Source organism: Asterias rubens, chromosome 4, assembly GCF_902459465.1.
Source record: "Asterias rubens chromosome 4, eAstRub1.3, whole genome shotgun sequence".
Taxonomy (NCBI): domain Eukaryota; kingdom Metazoa; phylum Echinodermata; class Asteroidea; order Forcipulatida; family Asteriidae; genus Asterias; species Asterias rubens.
The window spans coordinates 6261019-6280731 of record NC_047065.1 but is presented as its reverse complement, the minus strand read 5'-3'; the positions used below and the strand labels follow the sequence as shown (position 1 = coordinate 6280731).

The following is a 19713-nucleotide window of genomic DNA, read 5'->3' as shown; positions in this document are numbered from 1 at the left end:
CGCGCACGCAGTGATGTTTTTACTCAGCTTTTTCGTTCCATCCGAAAAGTACCATTGCACGCTGGCAGCGTGCAATGGTACTTTTCGGATGGAACGAAAAAGCACGGTGAGTGACTCAGCGTGCAATGGTACTTTTATTTGCTATCACGTGACGGACAATCCTCCAATCAAATGGCAAGGATCGGCTTGGGTGTTATATAAAATGTTCTATTCAACGAGGCGGAGCCGAGTTGAATGGAACATTCCAGCTTTCAACGAATGAACATTTTTCGCACCATTGCACGAATGAAAAACATTCATTATTTGTTTTATATAACATCCAAGTAGATCTTTGTCATTTTGATTGAAAGATACAACTTTCAAAACAAACAAAGCGTAGGCCTACAATTTTTAATTGTAGAAGCCGAATGCTAGTAATTTTACTAATATGCCTTGCAGTAACACTGCTGCGTTACCAAAGACACGCGCACGCAGTGATGTTTTTACTCAGCTTTTTCGTTCCATCCAAAAAGTACCATTGCATGCACGCTGGCAGCGTGCAATGGTACTTTTCGGATGGAACGAAAAAGCACGGTGAGTGACTCAGCGTGTATTGGTACTTTTATTTGCTATCACGTGACGGACAATCCTCCAATCAAATGGCAAGGATCTGCTTGGGTGTTATATAATACTGTTTACCGAAAGTGTCCAATGGCTGAACGTCCTACATATTTTATTTCCAATGCATGACATTCATTGCGATCTGTGGTGTAGCCGTAGCCATCGACTCGTGCGGTCATAAGCCGTGTTCTGGACATTATTGTGTCTCGTGAAAAAGTACCCATACCGTCTTTAAAGCTGCAACTCATTTACCTCCCCTAGCTTTCAAATAAAAACGTCAATTGAATACTACCATTTATTGACTCTTTACCAATCTTATAGGCCCCTATAAGCGAGGTGTCCTCCCCCTTTGAATTAGATTCATTAAAACGGTATACAAATTAATGTTGCTCGATATAATTGTAGGCATTCCATTCCTTTGACTTTTGTACCACTCTTATTTAGAATGGAATTATTTATAATTCGAATCGGGTAGTTTTGACGGAAACTTTTGTCAGATCTACTTTGATTGCTGCAGTCGAAATTTTAAAAAGCATCGACTCTCTATACCCCTAAATAAGGGAGAGAGGGTTGGGGTGGGGTACAGTATTGATGGACTGCTTGCAAACTAAATACATTTGGAGGGTTTGGGTTTCTTTGAGTTATGTATAATAAATAGGAAGGTGCATTCGTAAAAGTATAAATTAATATACTTAATTTACGTTTTGCACGACGTAACCCGACCCCCCCCCCCCCCCCAACTCAATGATTGGACCAAAGTGGCAGGTTGACGCAAATCGGATGGGTGCTGGGAAACTTATGACCTTTGACCTGATCAAAACAACATGGCGGCTTCCGAGGATGACAGCGACTCGGACGGCAACCCGTTTTCATTTGAGGCTTTCTTGAAGAAGAAGACCTGTTCAGAAAATGAAGACTGCTCTCATGAAACTGAGTCTGCTGGGAAAGAAGAAGCCAAATGTGGAGATCGTCGGCAAACGGAAAAGAAGGAAACGCCGAAGGTTTTGACATCGACGGCTACCGATAAAAGTTCTGTAAATGTCATGGGACTCATGCCTGGGCTGTCTGACTCTGACTCTGCTGTCAGTGTCGTCACTGGGTTGTTTCCTGACGATGTCACCGATGGACGTGCCGGACGTGGTGGAGATGGTTTGATTGGTAGTGGTAGGTAAAGCCAAGGATAATTTAATAATAATTATAACCTCATCTTCTTCCACTTCAGGACGTAGTTAATGAAATAAAATTGTCACAGAAAAATATATATTGTGGTGACCGTGATACTGATTAGAGATTGGGCAAAATCAAAATGGTAAATTTTTTAGTTTGATTTTAACTTGCCAATCATCCAATATGCCAGTCGTGGTAGTAAAATGAGCGGAACATGTTAATTAAAGCCTGGTTCATACTTTTCATGCGATACGATTACAAATTTTTACGTCACATCAGTTGAAATGTGCTCTTTTCCTGCAACATGATATTCGCAACAAGAACAGGGCTGTGACCATACAAATTTGTGGCAAGTTTGCATTCTCAGCAGAGTCAGGAAGTCTGGGGTTGTTCTAAAACCCCCTCGACCCACGACCCTTCAAGGTCTGCCCCGATTTCGAAGCGTGTCTCACTTGCGAATTCATAAACGGCCGAGTAAGAATTCTTTTCCCAATTTAGAATTCACAGTGTGTGATAAAAAAAAAGAATAGGCGACGCAACTTCCTTCCAATGTAACACTTTGTGCCAACACCAAATTTTGAAAAGAAATGGTCTGCATATTTTCTCCAGGTTTAATGAGGCCACTTGGCGTAAAATGGGAGTATTAACTCCGCACGTGACGTGCACACCGGTGCGCGTCACGTGCACACCGGTCCTGCTCTCCTTGGCCGTACGGGCGGTACAAGCAGTAGGCCCTGTGTGGCCAGGGGTATGGGAGACAACAACCCCAATTAACAGTAAACACGTGTGGGCCATTTGGTCGGTCGGGGTCTCCAACCTCGAGCTACGCATAGAACAAGTAGTACACATGACGGGACGGTAAACGCTGGGGCAGTAAACTGGGGGCGGTAAACGCAGGTTCCCATTTGGGATATATTTAATCTTTATTCGGGCTCAGGTCGGCCAAGAGATACGCCTGGTAATTGCGTGGGGGTTTTTTCTGTACATCAAAATTGCCATAGGTCTCGATCTCAGCCAATCACGCGCAATCTGCTTCGTGCTTACCACATGTGTATGGTGTGTCTCGTACGCTGTGTGATAGATTGTGCGGATGGGAGGATGGTTATGTATGAAGTGTAGTCGACGTCATGATACAAAATTGTGTGCGTGATTGGCCGAGATTGTGAACAGTGGCAATTTCGGTGTACAGAGAAAAACATTACACAAAAGTCGAGGGGTCATGGGTCGAGGGGTTTTAGAACCACCGGGAAGTATGATATGAACTAGTAACCCTCCTGCCGACGACCCAGAACACTTGGCCTCAAACAATGTGGTTAACCCTGGTGTTTCTGGTTCAGATATGTAGCAAGCACCCTTGTTTACAGGTTTCCTCAACACTTGCGAGCTACAGTGATTAAGTTAACAGGCGACCTTGGTTGTCATGCCACTAGAAATATAATAAGGATCAGCCCTTTACAGCAGGTATTAGCCAGGATCTGTAAACATTTTAAAGCCAAGTTTGCTGAACCCCCAAAAAAGGGCATCCAAATTATCTTTTATGTCGTATAGTAGGAGGGCATTCAAATTATCTACATAGTACGTCGTATGTCTGAGGCTTTCTTGTGGTTCACTGTGACTAGGATCAGGCTCGAGTCTGTGTAAGTGAATGGGAGACTTTTTGAAAGCTCTGCCACTAGAGGGCAGCAGACCTACCAGGTAAGGGTGCACAACTCCTACAGCAAACAATGGTAAATGCTAAAAATTCAAAAATACTCAAAAAAATTAAGAAGTCTCTCAGCCTCTTGAAAATTAAATCAGATACATTGTCATACAACTAAACTTCAGATTTCTTCTCAATTTTTGGTAGGTCAGCATTTTGGAATTTTTGCTAATAACCCTAAAAGAAACACTCCCAAAAACTCATGCACACCACTTGTTATCCTTGGGGAACTAGTGTCCAGTACGTCCTGTTCCAGAACAGTTTGGTTTATGCTGGCATTGTGTTATGAAAAACAAAATACAGTTTGGCTAAATCTAAATACAAAATCAAAAACACGCAAAACACAAGGTATTTGCTGTCAGTGACCGTCACTCATGCTTCTCCTATTCCTAAGGAATTGGCCTGTAGTAGCCAGAGTATTGTGTGACTCGCCTTTTCCGAGGATACTTAACCTCTGATTTCTTTGGTTGGGCACATTCAAAAACAGGTTATCCTGATTCATGATAACAAACTCAAAACTTCATATTTTGTTTCCTCTCCAGCCTCCGCACACACCCCACCCTGAAAAAATACTCACACACACACTCACAAAACAAACAAACATAACATTCTGCATTCAGTCTTGGTCCTACAAATGGTAGTTGACTTTATCTTTATCAATAAGGATAATAATCAAAATAATAATACTTAAAATTTATATTGCGCCCCGTACATTAGTGCCCAAACAAAATTGACTCCAGGCAGGTCTGGTTTCTGGTCTTGTTGCAGGTCTGGTTTCTGGTCTCCTTGCAGGTCTGGTTTCTGGTCTCAGTGCAGGTCTGGTTTCTGGTCTCAGTGCAGGTCTGGTTTCTGGTCTCGTTGCAGGTCTCGTTGCAGGTCTGGTTTCTGGTCTCGTTGCAGGTCTGTTTTCTGGTCTCGTTGCAGGTCTGGTTTCTGGTCTCGTTGCAGGTCTGGTTTCTGGTCTCGTTGCAGGTCTGGTTTCTGGTCTCAGTGCAGGTCTGGTTTCTGGTCTCAGTGCAGGTCTGGTTTCTGGTCTCGTTGCAGGTCTGGTTTCTGGTCTCGTTGCAGGTCTGGTTTCTGGTCTTGTTGCAGGTCTGTTTTCTGGTCTCGTTGCAGGTCTGGTTTCTGGTCTCGTTGCAGGTCTGTTTTCTGGTCTCGTTGCAGGTCTGGTTTCTGGTCTCAGTGCAGGTCTGGTTTCTGGTCTCAGTGCAGGTCTGGTTTCTGGTCTCGTTGCAGGTCTGGTTTCTGGTCTCGTTGCAGGTCTGGTTTCTGGTCTCGTTGCAGGTCTGGTTTCTGGTCTTGTTGCAGGTCTGGTTTCTGGTCTTGTTGCAGGTCTGTTTTCTGGTCTCGTTGCAGGTCTGGCTTCTGGTCTCAGTGCAGGTCTGTTTTCTGGTCTCGTTGCAGGTCTGGTTTCTGGTCTCAGTGAAGGTCTGGTTTCTGGTCTCGTTGCAGGTCTGGTTTCTGGTCTCGTTGCAGGTCTGGTTTCTGGTCTCGTTGCAGGTCTGGTTTCTGGTCTCGTTGCAGGTCTCGTTGCAGGTCTGGTTTCTGGTCTCGTTGCAGGTCTGGTTTCTGGTCTCGTTGCAGGTCTGTTTTCTGGTCTCGTTGCAGGTCTGGTTTCTGGTCTCAGTGCAGGTCTGGTTTCTGGTCTCAGTGCAGGTCTGGTTTCTGGTCTCGTTGCAGGTCTGGTTTCTGGTCTCGTTGCAGGTCTTGTTTCTGGTCTCGTTGCAGGTCTGGTTTCTGGTCTCAGTGCAGGTCTGTTTTCTGGTCTCGTTGCAGGTCTGTTTTCTGGTCTCGTTGCAGGTCTGGTTTCTGGTCTCGTTGCAGGTCTGTTTTCTGGTCTCGTTGCAGGTCTGGTTTCTGGTCTCGTTGCAGGTCTGGTTTCTGGTCTCGTTGCAGGTCTGGTTTCTGGTCTCAGTGCAGGTCTGGTTTCTGGTCTCGCTGCAGGTCTGGTTTCTGGTCTCGTTGCAGGTCTGGTTTCTGGTCTCGTTGCAGGTCTAGTTTCTTGTCTCACTGCACCTCTTGGTCTTGTTTTAGAGTGTCTTTAATCTCCCGAACAATCCAGTAGCGTAAACTGTAGTTTGTTGTATGTTCAGCCATGGTGATTGATCCATACTTGGACACAATAAGCGTAACCTAAATATAATGACGAAAGTTGGTGTCAACAAAACAAATCACTTCAGTAATCTGCACAAAGAATTTTTCTCTTTTGTCCAATGACTGAGTAACTTGCATAACTTTCAGGCTCTTGTGCGTAAAATGGCCAAGTGTACCCATGAATGTAGCTGTGCACAATTCAACAAAACCCAAGCCCATGTCACCTACCTTTTAAATTGCGAGTTTCATAAACGGTCCAAGGAAGCTAAGTGTACTTGTAAATTGTACTACAGAGAAATTTGTTCTGTAGTGTAAAACTTCAGTGCACTATCCAGAGTAAGGAAATATAACACTGTAAATTGTTCGGCAGTTTGTTCAATAGACTTAATACATAATAGTTGATGCTCAAACCAACAGTTTGAGATTGGGTGTGGGGGGGGGAGAGAGGGCAGGAATTACCAACATCCTCATGACTCCTGTTTAGTCTGAAAGGCCAAACCTAGCACAAACTCCACTACCCCCCCCCCTCTCACAGTCATACTAATTCTTGCATGTGCTGGCTTCCTGTGTAGTCTTTGTCCCCCAATATCCTGCGAGAGTCAAACGTTTACTGCATAATTAATGAGAACGACTCACTACAGCTTGCTCACACCCCTCCTAGCCACTCTCTCTACGCCGCTTTTTTTTTCTTTTCCGCCGTGTCCCGGGGAGTTCAATTTGAATGAGTAGATCTACAAGCGTCTGCTACTGTGTGAGGGTGCACTACACTACAGGCGCTTTGACGTAATATAGTCCATGAGATTATACTGTATGTTATACACTGCTTCTGGAATTCTTCTTGAGACTATGTGCGAGCGCGGCTAGTCACTATGTACAATGCTCGATCACTCACCAGTATCATACGCTCGCTTGCCTGTTCCCTGGATTTAGCCTGTTGCATGTTGGTCCGACATGACTTCACTGTACAAGTTCAGGATTAAAAAATCGCCAAAAAGCACCAGCAAGTCGCTGCGGGAGGGCAGCAACAAACGAGGTTTGTGGAGGTCAATGTTTTGGGCTTTGCATGCAGTTTTTGTGTAAAAAGTTGTGAGACAGGAGGGTGTTGGCAACGAAAGGAGGGGGAGGAGTTTACTTAATACAGGCTGCTTGCGGTGGGCCATAATCGCAAAGCACAGGTGGTGGTTTGATTAGGAAATGATACCCAAATTGTAGGAATGACTCAATTGATCTGTAATCAGGAATGAGCATGTTTGTTATGTTTATGTGTATGAGTAAAGTTTGTATAAGAATATATCCATAAACATTAAGTTATGGAAAACGGAGACTATTTTTCTTCTGATACAGACACACTTTAACAAAAAAGTGTTTCCTGCGAGTGTCCTCTGTCAGACTTCTGTGTAATTTGCCTTGTAAAGTAAGTTGGAATTTCCTTGGGCCTTTAAAATTGAAGGTATAATGTTATTATACAAATTATAATAGCATTCGAGATGAGAAAAGCATACTTCTCTCACTTTATGTTTCCAAGTTTTGTTTACTTTGTACTTTTTGGGGAATGAGTTTTGAAAAGTAATTTGGGCCCAGTTCAATTGCCCTAGTTAGCTCACCTGGTAGAGCTCAACACATATAACATTAGTCTTGGGGTTGTTTGTTCAGACCTCGCTCTTGTAAGGTTTTTTGTTCAACCCCAACTAAAATCAAAGATACAGTCAGTTCAGACCGATTTGTCAATTTTAAAAATCTCAAAAAAATCTTCAAAATCTCAAACCTTACATGTACGCACAAGTCTTTGTCTCGCTTGTGCACGGAAACTGCAGGCATTTGCCATTGCATACATGGCATACTCGGCCGCGACGCACCATGATTTACTGGTTCGACAAACATAATCTTTAAATTTAGGGGGGCAAGGCTCGACCCACAGATTTGGAGCTCAGAACTCACGAGAGAATGATGGGCGCCTATCGCCTGTGTGGTTCAGCTTGGGAAAATGACAATACCAATAAAATGTTTGGATCATTGCCCAGATGACCCACAGGAAGAAGGTTGAACTAGTCATCCAATCCCTGCAGTGGCACAATTGCTGATGATGGGACAGAGTTGTCCTTAAATGTTTAAAAGTGCCGAGTTGGGGTTACTGTGCATATTTCTTGCAGTGAAAGCAGTAGGTACCGTATTGTACACACTTTTGTACAAAACTCTGTATTTGACTGGCGAAATGTGCAGCATAAAAATTATGCGGCACCAGCGGTTACGGGAAATTATGTGTTCGCATAGTCGTCATGCACGTGTTTGACTATACTGATTGGTGTCAGCATTCCATCCCAACAATAGATTCATATTTTCATAAAGCTTTATGTGGGAAATTGAGATGATCTTCGGAGCGGACACAATAACCAGCAGGGTCAACCTGGTTACCAGGGGTGATCCATCTCACCACACCGTTTTTTCCCAGCATGCCTTGCTTGATTATAACTCATGGAATTTGTTCAGTAAAATGTGCTAGAATCTAACTAGCACATTTTAACGAGCGCCTGTAATCAATCCGTTAGATGTCTTTCGTTTTAAAGAATGGTTTTGTTTTTCTTTTTTAAAATAGTTTTCGTGCCATAAAAAAGGCAGGCGTGATCAACATGAAAATATCTTAAAATGCGTGCGTGCAATTTACATCTAATGCATAACTAATTTCATGAGCCAATCAGCGTTGTTTCTCAGTACATCCCTTCACGGGGCTAGTGACGAGTGGTATCAATATGGCGCGCTGCATGGTAGCTAGGCTGAAGTAGGGTAGGCCTAAAATAAATTCTTATTTTTATAAGGTTGCCCATCGAGGAACGACGGTTTGATCACTAATTGCCCAGCTGATTTTGTGTCGTTGCAGTTGGTTAGCTGTTCATTTTGTTCACCCTTAAGGACAAGGCCATTTTCATTTTGCCAAGGGTACGGTCTGTGGAAAACTTGTGAAGGAGCACCAGCTAAGGCCATGACCGTTGTTTAATTTCAGGTTTGTTGTAGGTTAACCTGCCTACTACCGGTACCATTTTTTTTTCTGGAGACAACCAAACCATACCTCACTTCCCCACAACAGTGGCACTTTAAGGCCGGCCTCAGGTCGACCTACAATTTTCTTGCGCCGGCAACAAACTGCCGGCAATCGTTGCGCCTGCGATTGGTTGCTCACCGTCGGGATCACGTCGTAAATGTTGAAGTTGTTCTACTCTTCCGACTGTTAATTTCTTTGAGAGGTGACTGTTTCAGATTGTCTTAAAATCATCGCGGTTACGCTCGGGTCGTAAGTATTTGCCGACTGAAATTTTCCCGATGGGTTTAGCTCAGGCGCCGTGTGATCCTGAAAAGTCGTTTGCCGACTGTTTTCGGTTGACGCAAGGTTATTAGCTGAAACAACTAGGCCCCTCTATAACTGTATTTTATTTTATATAAATTTTCATTTTCATTTATTATTTATTAATTTCACAGGTAAAAATGCAACAAGGAACGATAAAGAAAACATGCATAAACAATCTAAAATAGAATTAGAGTTAGAATTAAAATGTTTTATTGTCCACATCAAAAATATACAGAAATTTAGTTATTGGCACATACAACAGTCATTCATTAAAACAATTATTAAAATGTAACACAGAAAGTATACTAAATTACTGTCAAGTTAATCTCCTGGTGCTACAATTTAAGAAACAGACAAAATAAAAGGACGAATATATTGATTTTAATCAAACAAGGCTTACAGTATAAAAATATGAGAACCGTACCTGTAATAAAAACTTTGAAAGATCATAATAAAAAATATATAAAAATATGGGCATTGTAAAAAAACCAACTTGGTAAAAGAGACCGGATGCATTTTTATCATTCTATTAAAGACACTGGACACTATGGGTACTTGTCAAAGACCAGTCTTCTCACTTGGTGTATCTCGTTATAAAAACAGTTATTATTATCTCAACATACAGGTATGCATAAAATAACAAACCTGTGAAAGTTTGAGCTCAATCGGTTATCGAAGTTGCGAGATAATAATGAAAGAAAAAACGTCCCGGTCACATGAAGTTGTGTGCTTTCATATGCTTGATTTTGAGACCTCAAATTCGTGGAAAATTACTTCTTTTTCAAAAACTACTTTACTTCAGAGGGAGCCGTTTCCCACAATGTTATACTATCAATAGCTCCCCACTACTCGTAACACCAAGTAAGGTTTTATGCTAATAATAATTTTGAGTAATTACCAATAGTGTCCACTGCCTTTAAATGTATTTGTTGTTGTTTTTGTTGTTGTTTTCCTCAGATCAATCAGGAGAAAAAGAGGTAGATCCAAATAATCCCTTTTCCTTCAAAGAGTTTGTCAGGAAGGACAAGAGGAAAGCTGTTTACTACACATCCAAGGAGGACAGCGTAGACCAGCCGACAGCCAGTCAAAACGAAGTGGTAATTCATTTTTACTTTATTTTGATTTCATTTTATTTTGATTGTTACATACCCTAGAGCACAATTAGCGCCATTAAAGGCAGTGGACACTATTGGTAATTACTCAAAAGAATTGTTATCGTAAAAATTTACTTGGTAGAAAGCAATGGAGAGCTGTTGATAGTATAAAACTTTGTGAGCAACGGCTCCCTCTGAAGTAATAGTTTTTGAGAAAGAAGTAAGTTTCCACAAATTTGATTGCCATACCTCAGAATTGATTTTGAGGTCTCGATATCAAGTATCTGATGAAACCACACAGCTTCGTTTGACAAGCTTGTTTTTTCTTTCATTATTATCTCGCAACTTCGACAACCAATTGAGCTCAAATTTTCACAGGTTTGTTATTTTATGCATATGTTGAGATACACCAGGTGAGAAGACTGGTCTTTGACATTTACCAATAATGTCCAGTGTCTTTAACCCCTTAACACTAGTATTATCAGGCCTCAATGCCTGGCTTACACGCATGACTGCATAGCAACGTTTGTTTGCCCACAGCTGTACCTACCACAGACTGCATACCACGGCTTACAACATACTCAGTCCACAGCATTCCGGAATAGTTTAGCCTTCAAGGGGCTAACAAGATTAAGAGTAAATGAGGACAATCGTTCAGTTTTAGATGTGGGATGAAACCCAATGGAGAACCTCCTTTCATTGAGGTACACTGTACCTCGGGATTGAAAACCCAATCCACATACAAGGCGGGATGAGGTGGGATTCTAAACAGGGCCCACAGAGGTGAAAGACAAAGAAAGAAACCACTGAGCCAATCTGATCCCCTTATGTTGATATTACAATGGAGAACCTCCTTTCATTGAGGTACACTGTACCTCGGGACTGAAAACCCAATCCACATACAAGGCGGGATGAGGTGGGATTCTAAACAGGGCCCACAGAGGTGAAAGACAAAGAAAGAAACCACTGAGCCAATCTGATCCCCTTATGTTGATATTACAATGGAGAACCTCCTTTCATTGAGGTACACTGTACCTCAGGACTGAAAACCCAATCCACATACAAGGCGGGATGAGGTGGGATTCTAAACAGGGCCCACAGAGGTGAAAGACAAAGAAAGAAACCACTGAGCCAATCTGATCCCCTTATGTTGATATTACAATGGAGAACCTCCTTTCATTGAGGTACACTGTACCTCGGGACTGAAAACCCAATCCACATACAAGGCTCCAGTCTGAGGTGGGATTCTAAACAGGGCCCACAGAGGTGAAAGGCACGGAAAGAAACCACTGAGCCAATCTGATCCCCTTATGTTGATATTACAGTTCAGGAAACCAATTTAATCAAAGATAAAAGAAGAGGGCATGGCAGAATTGACCTTATTACCACATTTGTTTGCTAAGCAACAAATTAGTGAGGCATCCGTTGCAAAAATGTAATTGAATGTTGGCTGCTAACCTGTTTCTGGAAAGCAAGATTGTTCTGTGCTTGGCAAGTATTTGAATTTTCGTGATCCTGTGATTTGGTGACTTTTTGTACTCAACGATCACAATGTGTCTCTATTGAATGCCCATTTGCCGAGGCAAACCAGGGTTAAAGCGATCATATTGTGAACAGGACAGCGGTTATCATTGGGGTGTCGTGGCCGAGTGGGTAAGAGCACCGAACTCAAGCTCTGATGCTTCTGTTCAGCAGAGTGTGGGGTCGAATCCCGCTCATGACACTTGTGTGCCTGAGCAAGACACAGGCCTGGTACTTCACGGAGGCAATGAAGGCGATTGCCTCCGTTGCCCCTTGTCATTGCCTTGGTGCCCTTCAAATGCTCCAGTACAAATTTGGAATTTTCATCACTATAGGGTGCCCTTTACCAAGAAGAAAATGCCTTGGTGCCCTTGCCCTTTCAAAAACGAAGCATACAGCCCTGAAGACACTTAACTATAACTGCTTCTATCCACCCAGAGGTAAATGGGTACTTGTGAGGGCAGAGATGGTTCTTGTGATTGGTTTAGCCGAGTAGCGCATATTGGGCACAGGCTGCATACTCCCCAGGGAGCTGAGATGGTTTAAGGAATGATTTAAGGCCCAGTGACCAGGGGTAATAATGTTGGAAGCGCTTTGAGACACCCCTCGGGCGTGAAAAGAGCTATATAAAAACGGTCTATTATTAAGATTATTATTATTCCCATGGGAATTTTTGCTTGTTGGTAAACAGCGTTACAAAATTTGACCGATGCGAGAATGACTCATGCATGTCACATCTTTCTCCATTATGCATGCATTTACTTTTGCAAGGTCCTGTGACGTCTCATTCAACATGTTCAACAAAGTCAAACTCTGCTGTCAAAGCAATAACAAATTCTGCAAATTGATCCCCGAAAAACAGACAACATTTAACATCTGTTGCATCTTGCTGCCTAAAACCCCTCACTTTCCTAAAGAATAATGCCAGCCATTTGAGGGTTTGGATGATTTCAAACAATTGGGACCTGTTTGACTGTTATTCTAAACTCATATGCGTTGATTTTGGAGGATTGAGGCAGTAGGGATCCTACATAAACTCATACTGGCTGATTCTAGAGTATTGAGGTAGTAGGGATCCTACATAAACTCATATTGGGTGATTCTGGAGTATTGAGGCAGTAGGGGTCCTACATAAACTCATATTGGCTGATTTTGGAGTATTGAGGCAGTAGGGACCACATAAACTCATATTGGTTGATTTTGGTGGACTGGGGCAGTAGGGATCCTACATAAACTCATACTGGCTGATTTTGGTGAACTGGGGCAGTAGGGATCCTACATAAACTCATACTGGCTGATTTTGGTGGACTGGGGCAGTAGGGATCCTACATAAACTCATACTGGCTGATTTTGGTGGACTGGGGCAGTAGGGATCCTACATAAACTCCTACTGGCTGATTTTGGAGTATTGAGGCAGTAGGGATCCTACATAAACTCATATTGGCTGATTTTGGAGTATTGAGGCAGTAGGGACCACATAAACTCATATCGGTTGATTCTGGAGTATTGAGGCAGTAGGGGTCCTACATAAACTCATACTGGCTGATTTTGGTGGACTGGGGCAGTAGGGATCCTACATAAACTCATATTGGGTGATTCTGGAGTATTGAGGCAGTAGGGGTCCTATATAAACTCATATGGGTTGATTTGGGAGGATGAGGAAGGGGGGACCACATAAACTCATATCGGTTGATTCTGGAGTATTGAGGCAGTAGGGGTCCTACATAAACTCATACTGGCTGATTTTGGTGGACTGGGGCAGTAGGGATCCTACATAAACTCATATTGGGTGATTCTGGAGTATTGAGGCAGTAGGGGTCCTATATAAACTCATATGGGTTGATTTGGGAGGATGAGGAAGGGGGGACTCTACATAAACTCATACTGGTTGATTTGTCAAAGTTTGAAGGATTTAGGCAATAGGGGTCCTACACGTACATAAACTCATACTGGTTGATTTAGTCAAAGTTTGAAGGATTTAGGCAATAGGGGTCCTACATAAACTGATATTTGTTGATTTGTAAGGATTTTAGGCAGTAGGGATCCTACATAAACTCATATTGGTTGATTTGGGAGGATGAGGAAGGGGGGACTCTACATAAACTCTTATTTGTAGATTTTTAGAGGATTTAGGCAGTAGGAACCATACATTTATAAGCTCATATTTGTTGATATTGGAGGTTCGAGGCAATATGGATCCTATTGTAATTTTTGGAAGATTAAGGTGGATCAAGGCTCCTGAGCCTCAACTCCAACTCATTGATCTGTTTAGAACAGCTGGCATGGCTGGGACTGTTTCCTGCTGGGACTATCTAGGGAGGTTTTAAGCATGACTAGGGTTGACAAGACCAGGTTGAACCAGGGTTATCAAATGTAGTATTGTGTTACCTGCCTTGCAAATTTCAACATTTTTTTCAGACTGTTATTAAAAACAGACTGTCACCAACAAAAGTGACTGTAAACTGTGAACAACAGAAGCTTTTAAAGGGTACTGGACACCTTTGGTATTGTCATACAGGTACCACTGTCTTCTCACCTGGTGTTCAACAATATCTATGCATACAATAATGAACCTGTGAAAATTTGAACTCAATTGGTCATCAAAGTTGCGAGAAAATAATGGGGGAAAAACACCCTTGACCCACAAGTTGTGTACTTACAGGATGCCAAGAATTCGACATCTCACCGGAGGTCTCGAATTCAATTAAAATATTTTAGTGAGAAATTATTTCTTTCTCAAAAACTACGTTACTTCAGAGAGAGCCGTTTCTCACTATGTTTTATTCTATCAACAGCTCTCTAGTGCTCGTTACTAAGGAAGTTTTTATACTCACAATTTTGTTGAGTAATTACCAATAGTGTCAAGTACCTTGAAGGGATTTGGGTAATCTTTGTAGGACACAAAAACACAATGTCAACTGATTTTCATTAAGGAAATCAATGTGTGGTGAAGAGGTTTTCAACTGGTGGTTTAATCCCAACGAGGCATGGTTCTTGATAATTTTACCGAGACGAAGGTTCGAGGTAAATTATCAAGAACCAGGCCTCGGCGGGTTTAAACCACGAGTTGAAAACCGATTCAACATACTTTGATTCCCAAATTCGTAAATTCATAAATACCTTTTCGGTCAAAAAACGTCAACACTTTTTGGTCAAAAAGTAAAATAAATGCAAAAATTATAATTGTTAAATGATTTCTTTCAACACAACACCCCTCCAGCTATGAAATGGTATGGCCCTCCGCCTCCCTCGGGTAAACAACTCCTTATAAGGGGATGCTGTGCGCGTCGCGCGTATCGCGTGAAGTGGCACAACTGTTTCAGCCGTTGTTCTCGACCAATAGGAATAGCGAAACTGTCTGAGGTATTTATGAATAAACTTTATATACAAGGTTTGAAGATATATGATGGTAGAAAGCTTCCCTTAAAATATTACTTGCTTAGTTGCTTTAGTTTTTTATGAATGTAAAAAAAACATCTTTCGTCTCAGTGAGACGAAAATTGTTTTAGCAACGTAAAACTCATTAACCAGTTAAAAGGCAATTATACCACAACTGGTAATTATTCGTTTTGCTTGCTAAAACTGAGACGGAAATAAATGATTTTTGTGACCTTGTTTTACTCATTTCTTAAAACACTACAGCACCTCAGCAATTAGTATTTGAAGGGAAGCTTTCTACCATCACTGGTTTCAAACTGTGTGAGTTTAATGTAAATCCGTGGACATTGTGTTTGTGTCCTAGTCCTACAGAAAGTACCCAGACCCTTGAACTGACACCAACCCTCAGAAATCTGAGAAACAATTAAATGCATGAAATTATTCCAGGTTCCACTTTTGTGTTTTTTTTGAGGGGGGGGCGGGGGTTTAAATTTTTGCAAACCATAAAACTTCAAAGAAAATCCTCTCTCAAAATGTTATTGTCATTCAGTGGAGTGTGATACTAGTTTATAATTCTACCTGTATTGCAGCCAGCAATAATACATGAAAAGTATGGCCTACTTTTGTGATGAACTTGCAGGCGGCGCGGCATCTCAAAGGAAATACTCTGGCGGTGGTTTCACGGCTACCATCCAAAATAGACTTCAAGGATTATTTCCTTACAAAAAACACGGTCAGTCATACAGTTTCCCGAGTCAAATGAAACAGGTGACACGTTTGGACTTGTTCAATAAACTGAAACATTCACGGGCGGTCGTTGGAACGAAAAAAGTAAATGGCCACTTTTCGGCCACCTCTAGGTAAAATATGATTTTTCGGTATCTGAAAGGAGAAAAGGAGATGGCCACTTTTCGGCCGCCCGAGTAAAATCTGCTTTTCAGGTGGCTGAAAGGAAGAGAAATAGAAAATTGCATTTTCATAAAACGTTAAATCTGCTTTTGTACTATTCTGGTAGCAGACATGCAAATGGCTACTTTTCGTCCGCCAGCATTAGGAGAAAAGGTAAAACCTGCTTTTCTGGTAACAAAAAAGTAGAAACGTAGAAAATGCATTTTCACAAAACGTTCAATCTGCTTTTCTGGTAGCAGAAAAGTAGAAAAGGAGAAAAATTCATGTAAAACAACCATAAAATCTGCTTTTCTGCATTTCTGATACCAGAAAAGCAGATGTCCACTTTCCGCCCTCCATAGAACCCTGTTAAAATTTATGACAACTTTGGGTAAAAAGCTTACAGCAGCTTTCGATTAAAGCATTCGAGAAGCATTTCCCTTTAAGGAATCTTGTTATGTTAACTCTTTGGTGCAAAGGGTGGTCGCTAGCCACCACCAAAACTTGTTTCAAATTGGATTTAAAAAAACCGTCAAAACTTGTACAACAACCTATTTATAAAGCCCTCATTCAGTTGTTTAGAGCGATTGTTGAGCTTTCATTTGATGTGATCTTCAACAGGGGGTGCTATTGAAAAAAGAATGAGAAAACAATGGATTAATGTGTTTTGTTTTACAGAACAGTACAATTAATCTGTGCACCAAATGGTTAAAAAATATTAGTTTTGATACTCTGAAAATTGAATCTGAGAAGCGTTACTGTCAGTAATGTTTCTCAGATTGTGTATTCCTGAGAGGGGTTATTCTTTCTATGTGGACAGATTCACTCCGGATTGTTGGTGATATCTCAAAAACGCAAACATCTTTTGAAATGAAATATTCACATCGAATGGTTTCGAATCCAATGGGTATAATATAAAACGCCTTTAAGCAGGAAAAGTGTTGTGCTCAGAAAAACTAAGCAATGATACCAGTAACAAAAAATATGCATAATTGTGACATTGTAGTTGACTAATAACCTTATTCTGGTAAGCATTATTTTTGTGCTCAACTCTGCGTTTTCACTTATCAGCTGCAGCTCTATGATGCTGGGCCTTGGTCATAAACTTTGATGCCATTTATAGCTGGCTTTCCCCACAGATCTTATTACAGAAATGAAGTATAAAATTGTGGCAAAACAAAACTGTCAGAAACTGTAGGATTAATAACAATGTTGTATGAAGGTGGCCTTTCCTTACGAACCTTATCATTGGATTTGGCAATTAATCTGCTAATTGAAATTAAGAACAAAAAATCAATTTAAGGACAGTTGGAGATTACCTTATAGCAGCCCGTTGAAAGGCAGTGGACCTCAACTTTAGAATTTGAGGTCTCAAAATCAAGCATATGAAAGCACACAACTTCATTTGACAAGGGTGTTTTTTTTCTTTCATAGTTATCTCTCAACTTTGTCGACCAATCAAGCTCAAATTTTCAAAGGTTTGTTATTTTCTGCATATGTTGAGATACATCAAGTGAGAATACTGGTCTTTGACAATTACCAATAGTGTCCAGTGTCTTTAAGAAACTCAGTGTAAGTTGCCACCTTCCTTTGCACAATTTTGTACAGAGTAGGCTACCTTTATTGTAAGTCTTCTATCTCAGTAATCGGGGCTCGAAACCAACACTGCATGGACAAAAACATAGGTGAAGAGTCTGTTGCGTGTGGGTTGTGTGTACACGCGTGTGTGCTTACTTAGAAATAGATTACGCGCTGTTACTAATAGCTATAAACTGTGCGTGATAATCTTGCATGCCTGACACGCGGAAGCCAGCTGGTCATAAACACTGGTCATTATCAACTGTTTAAACAGCCCCACGTGACGCGCTCTCCACCAATAGGAGTAGAGAAACTGTCTGGGATATTTATGAATTCTCGTCCACATAAACACAAATTAAATAGATCTTTCCTGAGTGCTTGTTCAACTCATTTTGATTCTGAACTTTAAATACAAATTCATAGTACCTCAGACAGTTTCGCTATTTCTATTGGTGGAAAGCCTGTCACGTGGGGGTGTATAAACCTTTGATAATGACCAGTGTTTATAACCAGCTGGCTTTCGCGTGTCGGGCGTGCAAGATTGTCTCGCGGAGCGCAATTCATAGCTATAGTAACAGCACGTAATCTAAGCGTACCCACGTGCATCAAACAGATTCTTCACAAAGTTTTTGAAAAAAATGTTTCAAACTTTGAATTTTCAATTGTTAAAGTGTCTATAATTGTATTTTTTTAACGTTTTTAACAAAAAGGGAATAAAAGAGTAGTGACTCGTTCTTAAACGTCTGTTTAAAACCTTGCAGGGACTTTTCGTACGATAAAGGCCCTTGCCTTTGGCTTGGGCCTTTACAACATGGCCGCCGACCCTGCTGGCTTTAACCGGCCGTTGAAGAACTCGTCGCTACCCTTTTATTCTCTTATTTCGAGCTACACATGCCCTGCTGTCATGTGGATATCCCAAAAAAATTTGAGCCTTGATATCTGGAACCAGGTGTTGTTTAAAAATAAGTAGAGGTTGTTTCATGGGGTGACGTTCGTTCTCTATAACATGTGTAACGGTGAGGAATCGCTGGGCATAGTATTTGGAAATGAAGCCAAATGTGCAGTTTGAAAATGTAGCCAAATGTTCTGTTTGAAAATGTAGCCAAACAGCTCCAGCATCTCTCCACGTATCATTGGGTGTGAATTGTGCCAACCTGGTACGGGCAAGTACAGTGTGATAAAGCCAAGCCTAGGTCCCCCTGCTCAAAGCAGGTGACTCATCTCTTATGATTGTGTTTTTCCCGCTTGCGATAAGGGATCAGCTTCATTTCAGTTTGAAGCTTGTTTTTGTTCCAGTCTTGGGTGTTTTTTTTTAATGTTGGCGTAGTCTGTGTGTGCTCTTGTAGTCTTACGAAGTGTGGGTCTGAGATCCAAAGAAGCTCTCTGATGTAGGAACGGACTCTGTGTGCTCATTTCCGTTAACTAATGGAGCCCAAGGACAACACAAATTTAAAAAGGGAGGTACAAAATGACTCCATAGGGGCGCCTCTAAAGACTGGCCAATGTGCTCCTTAAGGAACTTATATATGCAAAGTCTATAAGAAACAGTGAAGGATGGGCGAGGATGTTCTCCCATTTCATTCGTAAAATAAAAAAACAATGGTGGTTTTGCTGAAGAAACTCAAGCATTACAATGGAAAAACAATAAGAAGGCCTTCAGGCCTGATGGTTTGTTTTTGAAAGGGCAGTGGCACCTACAATCCCAGCCATATCTCATTGGGCCCCCCTGCCCCCTTTCAATATTGGTTCCAATTGTCGACTGTGTTCCAAGTTACGGTCAACATTGAGTGGGGGGGGGGGCGGGGGACAAATGTTTAGAAAGTGCACAGGGAAATGTTGTACATAATACAGGAAAGGGTGACCTAAGCATTTTGGCCGGGTTTGTAGAGGCAGTTTTACTCCTTTGTACAAGGCACTAACTCTGTGAGGAAATTGTTCATTTCTTTTGAAGCTTTTCAAGGGGCACCAAGGCCAGGGGCATGGAGGCAATTGCTTCTATTGCCTTTGTAAAGCTTTGGGCATGGGTCTCGATTTACTGAGTCTACATTGCCATTACCTTTTATTGAAACTCCTAAAGGAACCTGCTTCACAAACCCCGGGAATAACATAATATTTCTCAGGTCAACAATGTTGCAATTTGCTCGGAACACCTTAACAATCAATGGAATAATTTATTGATAATTACCTTTAGTGACAAAGTCATTACTTTTACAGTTTATTCAGACAAAAGTGAAGCACCTTTTGTATCTAACTCAATTTCACAGAAAAGCATAAAATAATATGACCTTGGTTGGACTGATGACACGATTTGTACACCCAAAAATGATACCCTGTCCTCTGTCAGTTTCCACTAC

The 19713-nt window shown here is 41.5% G+C and overlaps 1 protein-coding gene across 2 annotated transcripts in view; it reads left to right on the top strand.

Moving 5' to 3' along the window:
* Positions 1-1440: 1440 nt before the first annotated feature.
* Positions 1441-19713, top strand: part of LOC117289132 — a 45710-nt gene continuing 27437 nt past the window's right edge. For both annotated transcript variants that reach the window (XM_033770111.1, XM_033770112.1), the window contains exons 1-2: positions 1441-1764; positions 9858-9997. In XM_033770111.1, coding sequence (XP_033626002.1) covers positions 1644-1764; positions 9858-9997 — 261 coding nt within the window. In that variant the 5' untranslated portion in view covers positions 1441-1643. The remainder of the gene's footprint in view (positions 1765-9857; positions 9998-19713) is intronic.